Here is a 9,712-nt window from a genome sequence, read left to right on the forward strand (position 1 = left end):
CATAAAATATTATGCAATAATAAATATGCTGAATTGCACTTCTAATGACTTCAGCAATTCATGGAATGGCCTGTCCCCATCTTGCCTCCCTTCACTCTAAATCCAAGCCAAGGGTTCTCTGCGACATTCTAGTTTGGAGGTGGTATTATGGTAACAACTTTTTCTATATGATAATTACCGCGGTGGTTAGACTATTTTAGTAAACATACTTGATAAAATTTGGATGGTTATCAAATCCTCCATTTGATTTGGATTTTCAAATAATTGGCATAATTAAGATTCTTCTGAAGATAGTAGCATTTATGGTGAGCTAATTAAAAGAATCCTGCAAAAGCACAAGGTAGCTAGTGAAGAACAAATCATAGTCCATATTAATACTAATTAATGAAAATCATAGTTCATGTTGCACGACATGTTTGAATATTTTGAATTACGTACTAAGAGGGATAACACAAGATACAGAATTAAAGAGGAGAGAAAATTTGTTCAACAGAGATAAGGTCTGAATTTATTTATAACTTGAGCCACATTTAGAAACAAAAACACTTGCAACACTCTAATTGCCAACTGTTGCCATAACTCCATAACAGGCATTACCTTCCAGTACTTAACATAACACAAAATACTTGTAACACAAAGCACAGTAACAAAAAGCACTAGCTAGGACTCTTATACCAACAACTTAAATAACTTAAAACTTAAAACTTGATCTTGACTGATGACTCTGTCTGCGGCTACTGACAGGGCATATTTGCTGGCTGGAATGCGATCATGATCAGTACTTACTAGACCTTCACTTTTATTCGTTTCTCAAAACTATAACATATCAAGCGAAGTAATGTAAAATTTATATTTCAATTGGCTCCAGTAATAGTGAGATTACTCGCTCCTTGGTCTTATGACCCGGATCTCCATATCCATCGCCACTTCCGTAATAACATTGTGTCATGCGTACTATATTGAGAATAACATTTCTACAATGCTCATGGAAAGCAGAATCCCCGACATTTTCACTGTTCAGTAATTTCCAACATTTCCATATCATCTCATTTATCCCTTGGCGAGCGGCAGATTCTGTGACTCTTTTGTCACGCATATAGCATTGAATAGCTTTGTCAACATCCCCACGCTCCATTTCAGCCTGAATATTAAAATGAACATATCATGAAATTGCTTACATAATACATGTAAATTACTTATATAATAGTTCTTGAATTTGCTATGATGGTTTGAAAAATCGGCCAATTCTAAGTTGACTCAGCCGGAGGAGAATTGATTTATTGCCAATATTCTCTGCTGGGTGAGTTTTTTTTACAGAAAACAGGTAGAATCAGTGCTGAATCGGAATAATCGGCCTATTTTTCTACTTATATTAACCAATTTATTAAAAATTTGACCAGTTCTGACTATATTTTGGTTATTTAAATATCTAAATATCAAAGTAAGCGAGCTAGTCACATGAAAGAATAAGGGAAGAGGACGAGCTTCCGACAATGGGATCTATGATCTATATATCAATTTAAATGTGTTAGTCTTAGATTTAACCTTTTAATGTCACCACGGTCAATGGCCCAATGAACTCAGGAAAAGTGGCTTGTTTTTATATCCTAAACTTTAAACTATACGGTGGGAGATCAATTGTTAGTAGGAGACGGGTGAGAAAGAGAATGGGCACTCATGATCAGATCCTCTCTTTCGCTGCTGAATTAGTGTCTTATTTAATAGCTGATATGAGATTAGGGTTGTAAAACTCCCGAGACTGTAAATAACTTTTTCTTATTAATATATTGTCAGCTGGCTTCTGGCCAACTAACCTTGAAAAAAAAACTTTAAACTTTAGAAAAAGAATATAAATTTTCTTTTTTTATATATTAAGTAAAAGTTCCTTTTTATTTTTATTTGTGTATGCAACATTTTTCTTGTTTAAAAAAGGATTTACAATTTAACTGATCTATCAAAGTTTATTTTTATTTTTAATATTTATATGCTTGTACTGTATTATGAAAGTGGATATTGTAAGTAAAACCCCTTTTTTTTTACATAGTTTCTAATAAAGTTTTTTTTCTTCTAAATTTTCTTTATTTTTAAGTACAAAACACACTTTGTTTGGAACAAATCCCCTGTTAGCTGATCTCTTCCGAGTCGACCGATTCTAACTCCACATACAACATCCCAAATTAAGATTGTTGACAAAAGTGACATCAAGGGGTAAAAACAGATCGGATAGTGGTAAAACTATATCCATATCCGTTTTTTATTTTCGATTACGGATATGGATATGGATCAGATCGGATATATATCAAAAGAATATCAAAGTTTATAATATTTATCTAATTATATATAATGGTGAATAACATTTTTTCTTATAATATATATTAAACTATATGGTATATATCTACTATTTGGATGCAAATAATTAAAATTTAAAACTATATATCTATCCGTATCCGCACGGATATTTAAATATCAAATATCCATATTTAATTTTGAAATACGTATCGGATAGTATCCACTCCGTTTTCAACCCAAGTGATATCAATCTGGTTTGAAATTGTTAGATATGTCACAGTAGCTAGGTTAATTTGTAACGCTCGCCCTTGTTAGAATATTTAGATGTATGGTTTAACACCAAGTACACATGAAAATAATATTAAGATCCGTATTATATCATCAGATATTTATATTCAGTTGTATATATATTTTAAATGCTATAACTTACAGTAGATGTTCCGAAGTCGTCAGAAAGACGGCCAGCAACAGCAGCAACACGCACAATATTCGGATAACCATGTAACAACTCCTCCAAATCATTGCCAGTAACTTCATCGTTGATACAGTAAGCATTAGCAAAAATAACATGTATTGAGATAGAGACCCATGCATTCTCAAGATACTCCTCCATTGTTGGTTGATATTTGGTGTGGTACCACCTTGCTTCCACTAGGTATGCTTTGCATAAATCCGTCCACTAGAAAATTATCAGAAAGAATGATCATTATTTTGCATATATATTTAACTAATAGATGGCTTTTCTGGGCATATGTGCTGGTATGATATGAAGCCTAACTAAGGTGGTAATTCAACGAGAATGCTGGGTTGAAAGGTGCAATAAAAATAATTAGGAAAAATGGTGATACCAAGTGATAGTACGTAAGAGGCTATGTACTAATTAGCCAGGGAAGAAAATTTCAAGACCAAAAATAAAAGATGTTGATTCATTACCGCTTTCTTTAAACACGGAGTGATTTTAAGCCCTCTTTCTTTCAGGACATGATCGCTTTCGTCATGGACCATGTTAATGAGAGCTCTAAGGCACAATTGCATGTACTCAGGTAGCATCTCAATAGAAGTGATATCCCACCTTTATATGGAAATGGTAATAAGCAAGGAGTATTGATATGCATATATAGTGATGAATTAATGAATACTGAGTAGTAATGTATGCAACAAATGAATGCAACACTTACTGCTCCACAGCATGCGTAAATGCCTCAAGTTCATCTAACGACCCGTACACATCATAGATATCATCAATTGATGCAATTAAGCTGATTGCTTTTGTTATTGCTTTTCTAGCATGAGCATGCTTCAGTTCAGGAACAAATGCCATACTCCAAAGGTAGTTTTCTACGATTCTATCTCGAATGAAAGGAAGCTTTTTATTAATCTCTAAATCTGTCCACCACCTGAAGACTCAAAATGGTAAATTTCAACCGTTAATTTTTGTTTTTTTGTAATTAAATGTATCTTTTCTTTTGTTATTTGTCTATTTTACAAATAAGAATCAGTCTAAAGATTTGTTAGCGATTAGAAAATTAGAACTTAACTGTCCCTTGATAAAGTCATAGGTTACTATTTTATTTTGCATTAATATTTTAGAGCCCGCATACCATTGTCATTGTGACACCAGGACCAGGTCAACAACAGTGCATGATAATATAATGTGGAAAAGGTCGGTTTGAAGTGATGAATGGCAATTACTCTGTATACTTTATAAAAAAACGTGACTTATAAAAAAAAAAAGTGAGATTATTTTTCCTCATTAATGTAAATCGTCATACCTTGAGGTCTCCTTTAGTTCTTTCTTATATGCGTTCTGAATTAAATTAAAATCCCAAACTGCTAGTTCCAAAAAAGCTGGCCTCATATGCTCGTACAACTTATATTGGTCTATAAACCAGCGAGCGTGCAACCTTTCTATTCCCCGGCCATACAGAGGAAGCTCCAGTGCATGAGCAACATGTTCTTTTAGCCTTGAATCGGTATTTTTTGAGCTCTGCAAGAAATCTGTGAGATATTTGGTCGTCACGTCCCTTGCCATTTCTAGTTTCTCTTCTCCTTCTTTCGCGAGAAAAGAAGCCTCATACAAACTTAGTGTTGCTTTAATGTCAGAAGAAAGCTTTGCTTTGAAGTCATCTTTGTTGTCCATGCAGTTTTTGAATATATCTGCTTAGAGTTGAGTTTTGACATTAGACAATTTAATTTCCATTCAAGTACAAATTAGGTATCTGAAATTTCAGCACAGGCAATAGGACAAAGATTAATTCTTCAAGCCTTGGGCAGATCTAGAATTTTCATCCGCAGGTGAGGGGGAGGCAAAAAAATAGCGAATGAGGTTTAAATAGCAACTCGGTACTAGATAAAAATTAATGCTCTAACTTATAATTTTCATTATTCTGACTTCTAATTTTCAATGCTCTAACTTCTAATCCTAATTACGAATCAGAATTTAAGAAATTTATTTTAATTTTAACCCTAAATTTAGTCTTAATTATAAATTAATCAGGATTTCAGAAGGAGGCAAATAAAACTTCAAGGGGGGACAAAATTGGTTCGGGCTTATAGATCCCCATAAAAATTCAAAATTCAGGGAGAGACAGTTGCCCCTAGTCCTCACTGAGTCTGCCCCTGCTTCAAGCTTCATAAGGAAATATATAAAGGTTGGTACACCTAATTTAGAGTATATATTAGTGTTGCACATTGATAGCTAGATCTTCATTTGTAATAAAGAAAGAAAGTCTGATCTATTTCTGCAAAGGTTCAATTAAGTAGTCAATATATATAAAGCGGCGCGGTGATTCTTCATTTTCATAGCAGATGTCGGATCCATAATGGTTCGACAATTTAAATTGTGCTTCCAAAAAAAGAAGGCTATATATGACTGAAATCTTCTTCTCTTCTAACAATATTTTAAATAATGCAACAAAAATTAAGTCGGTTCTTTTGGTCTGGCATAAAAAGTTATCTTGTATCAATTACCATGGAAACTATACTAGCTGAGAGAAGTAGCAGAGAAGATATGCAGGTACAAGACAAATATGAAATGCCAATTTGTTAGCTACCTTCTGATACGCTAAATCCATGCATCCTTAGTAGTCTAAAGAGCAGTGATATGAGGTGGAGGTCATCCCTGGTAGACATCAATATTTGATCCATAGACTCGTGGATCTCAGTGAGCACACATTTTATATCCTTCTTGAAGTGCCATGCCACTCCAAGCTGTTGCAATGAATCTATAAGATCTAGCTTATCTTTGAGCAACTTTTCTCCGTATATCATTTCCCTCACCTCTTCCTTGAGCTTACGAGTTTCTTTTATATCTCCCACCTGCTAATTCGTTAAACCACAAAAGTGTTATTGTTAGACCATAAACTTATACGGGACATACTTATGGTCTCATTTACGTACTTCGTTTACGCTATCTTTTAGCAACATTTTAATTTGTATCAGAGCTGCACAGATAGAAATTCCATATTGAATACAATTACTGCTTATTGATAATTTGTTTACTACTTAAAGGGAAGTATTTATAAAACTAAACAAATAAAATTATGTATCGAGGATCATCTACATACTGACATGAGGCAAATAAGTAAAGGTTGTAAGAGGTGAGAGGTTAATAAAATAAATTTAAGTCTTTAAATGATAATTGTATAAGTTGTTAAGGATATGTACAAAAAAACTATTCCAAATTTATAAATTGATATGTTTCTCCAATTATTAGCGTTGGACTGAGACTTCCTGCACTAATTAATGTCATTAATTTGTTATAATAGTATTGCTTACTATTTTATCAATTAAAAATATTTGAATGTCCTTTCTTTTGCTATCACGTTTATATATATATTTTTTTTAACATAACAGTAGGGCATAGAAAATCAATAGCAGTATTATATATAGCGGGGCTACGGCAGGCTAGCTATTATGAGCAGAAATTTACTAATTTTAATTAATCATCTCTAATGGTTACATATCCAACCTTTGTTTTGAATTATGAGAACAACAAGATCTAGATAAATAAGATAACATACTTAGTACATGAAACTGCAAGGGAAATATTTTTCTCAATGGTTACATATTAATTTCATATATTATATATGTCACTTACCTTGCCATCTTCAGTTATTGACTGTATGAAGTTGTGGGTCCATAATGTCGGTTTGTAGTTTGCAGAACGTCGTTCAACTGCCAGGCATGGTGTTTCCATATTGCAAGATTTGGGGAAAGCACTGCTTCTTGGGTGAGCAAAACACTGCTACTATATGGTTGCTTGGCTTTGCTAGATACCTCGGACACATGTTTTTATAGCATCTCGAAGCATAGGCGTGACGTCAATTTTTCTAATTTAAAAGAAAATAAGATAGGGGACAAGTCAAGATAGGTGCCCTTGCATTTCTTTGAAGAATTTCATATACCTCAAAATTTTTAATATTACATGAGAAGAGAAGAAACTTACAATATCTTACCACAACTTAATTTTGTAATTTTTAAAGTCCAAATAGTTGATCGGAATCATTCCATATGAAATCTTTATTAAAATGTGCTTCAAAATTAAATTTTACATTTTTATAAATTTTTTACTATTTATTAAGTATTTTACAAGATTGCTACTTTTAGATAATTCTGGACCACTGAAAAACAACATTTTTTAAAAATACTCAATAAATAGTAAAAAAATTCAAAAAAATATAAAATTTTATATTCAAACACATGTTAGTACAGATTACATTGAGCGGTTTGGGTCGACTATTTGGACTTTAAAAATCGCAAAACTAAGTTGTACATAAAATGTTGTGATCACTTTCAAATGTTGTAAGTTGATTCCTCCTCATATTACACATATATTTTTCATCAATTTTTTATAATATCAAATTTATTTTTCAAAAATATAAAAACTCATATATATGTCCAACATAATCCTAAAATATATCAAATATATCTAAAAGTAGTAAAATAATGGTATTTAAGACTAAAATTCAAAACACAATTCTCTAAATTAAACTTCAGCACTTGCCAAACGGTTTAAACTTTGCAAGTTACTTTTCTTCTCTCGGTCTCCCTAGTTAGCCTCTCTCATATGGTATTGTTCACTCGCCTCTTTCCTTTAATTTGTTTCTTCTGCACGACATTAATTTTGTACATTTGGAATTGTCGGCAATTTTTTTTTTACCAAGGATGTCGAGTAATTAGTTTTGGAATTTAGCTAGCTAGGTTTCAGATATTTGGAGCATTAGTTATAATTTTACCAGCGGTTTTGCCTGCGTTTCATATTTTTGGCTAATTTGTTGCTTCTCCATTCAGATTTCCATAATTATTAATCACATATATGGCGACACAAAGAGAAGGCAGAAATATTATTTTTTGGTAACCTGCTAGCTAGTTTATTGTTTGGAAAATGAAAAAAAAGCTCTAGTACATGCATGCCGAAATATTTATTAATATTAAAAAACTATTTATATAATTTAATATTTTGCATTCAAATTCGAAATTCTTCCAGTTGAGAAAATAATTCTCTAGATTCAGATCTTCTTGTTGGAAAATTATTCCCCAGATGAAGAGATGCCTCGGTTAGCGTGAATCCGGAGAATAATTTTTCAGATTTTTTTTAATTAAAATAGAAAATATTATGATTTATTTATTTTGTAATAAAATATGAGAAATATTTTTTATATTTCTTTGAAAATAGATATAATACTATATAATTGAATTTATTAGAAAGATTGTGACAAATAACCTAGATTAACATTTTTCATGCTGGATTCTCTACAGTTGTAAGAAAAATTAAAATATTTTTTTGTGTGTGTTATTGGAAAAAATAAAAATATTTTGTATCTGAGTTATTGATCCCGGGTCGATAGTCACTTTTAAGTAAATAAAAAAAATATTGTGGTCCTTCTAGTACATTCAAATTGTAAGATACTTCATTTATTTAAAAAAAAAATAATATGACATTTGTCAGACGAAATATGTTGATATCAATTTTTTTTCTCAAAATAGATCGATGTAGCATTTTAAAATTTATTGTACTACAAGGACTACAGTAATTTCTTTATTTACTCAGAAGCGACTTTTGAACCGAGATCAATAACTCAGATCCAAAATATATATTTTTTTTCTTGTAACACACAAAGAAATATATATTTTAATTTTTCCTATAGCCATAAAAAATCCTGTCTAAAAATTGTTGATCCGGGTTATTTGTCACAGTCTTTCTAATAAATTTAATTATATATGGTATTCTATTTATTTTCAAAGAAATATAAAAAATATTTCTAATATTTCAATACAAAAAAAAAATCATAATATTTTCTATTTTAATTAAAAAACACAAATCCAGAGAGTTATTTTCTGGAAACCAAAATCCGAAGAATTATTCTCCATAAAAAAAAGATTTTTGAATCCGGAGAATCATTTTTCAGATTATACAGATTTTAAATTTGAATGCAGAATGTTAAATTTTATATATTTTTTTAATATTAATAAAAATTTCGGACATGCATGCTACTTAGTCGATCGAGGACTTTAGGTGGTATATTTCCTTGTTTTTTAAAATGTTTGTGTTTAATTAATACATTTTTTGAAATTTTATAAACTATTCTATCTTTTGAAAACAACAAACAAAATATCCTTCCACCAAATTTATTAACAAAATTTCTTTTCTCTTCATTTTTCCTCCCAATTCTTTTCTCTCATTTACTTCTGTTTAATTTTGTTTGAAGAATACAACTGTTATTTTTATTTTTTAAACAAAAAATCTTAATTTTAAACAACGCCAAATAAATGCTTAATTTGCCCACCTGATTTGTTTCATCGTGCATTCAGTGCCTTAAAACATATGATGAATGGGGACACCAAATGAATGCAATTTTTTTTTTTTTGAGAGAGAAGAAATAAATGCATAATTATTCCACCTGATTTGTTTGATCGCGCATTTATAAACACATGATGATGGAAAGGGACTTGTTTCCTTCCTAGGGAGAACTTGTACAAATAATGGAATTGGTACCACATGAAAGGACATGTACACGTGCATGGCATGTGGAATGAATTGGGGTTGGAAACAACATTCCGTCTCTTTGATGAGATGGTAAATCACGAATTAATGTTCCCTTGATGTCATTCGCACACCTTCAATTCTGAAATGTTTATATACGTATACGGAAAATGTTAATGATGGACAACTTACGTATACGGTCTAAAAATTTATATTAACAGTATATATATAATAACAGGAGGCACTCGATCGCGCGGAAAAAAACTCCAATATATGGATGCGAAAAATGTTTGTATTAACCAAGGTTCTAAATAGCGTTTATCGCGTCATAGCGGAAAGTCTAAAAACAAAGCTATAGCAAAAGCTATATCACATAGCATTTTTTTATTTTTATAAAAATTATATCATATATTTGTACTAAATATCAATATTATCTAA

The 9,712-nt window shown here is 31.2% G+C and overlaps 1 protein-coding gene across 3 annotated transcripts; it reads right to left on the bottom strand.

The window, feature by feature from the left end:
- Positions 1 to 482: 482 nt before the first annotated feature.
- LOC144552429 (monoterpene synthase 7, chloroplastic-like) lies at positions 483 to 6,525 on the bottom strand. 3 transcript variants are annotated; one of them, XM_078300423.1, is made up of 7 exons: positions 6,389 to 6,525; positions 5,343 to 5,607; positions 4,062 to 4,446; positions 3,468 to 3,686; positions 3,223 to 3,361; positions 2,720 to 2,968; positions 483 to 1,141 (listed from the first exon to the last, which is right to left on the bottom strand). In XM_078300423.1, the coding sequence occupies exons 1-7, from the start codon at positions 6,485 to 6,487 to the stop codon at positions 848 to 850; spliced, it is 1,650 nt and encodes a 549-aa protein (XP_078156549.1). In that variant the 5' UTR covers positions 6,488 to 6,525; the 3' UTR covers positions 483 to 847. The 3 variants fall into 3 exon arrangements, with proteins under 3 accessions (XP_078156549.1, XP_078156548.1, XP_078156550.1); XM_078300422.1 differs by having other exon boundaries at positions 4,062 to 4,449; XM_078300424.1 differs by lacking the exon at positions 2,720 to 2,968 and having other exon boundaries at positions 4,062 to 4,449.
- Positions 6,526 to 9,712: the final 3,187 nt, after the last annotated feature.

Source organism: Carex rostrata, chromosome 4, assembly GCF_964058835.1.
Source record: "Carex rostrata chromosome 4, lpCarRost1.2, whole genome shotgun sequence".
In the NCBI taxonomy this organism is placed as follows: Eukaryota; Viridiplantae; Streptophyta; class Magnoliopsida; order Poales; family Cyperaceae; genus Carex; species Carex rostrata.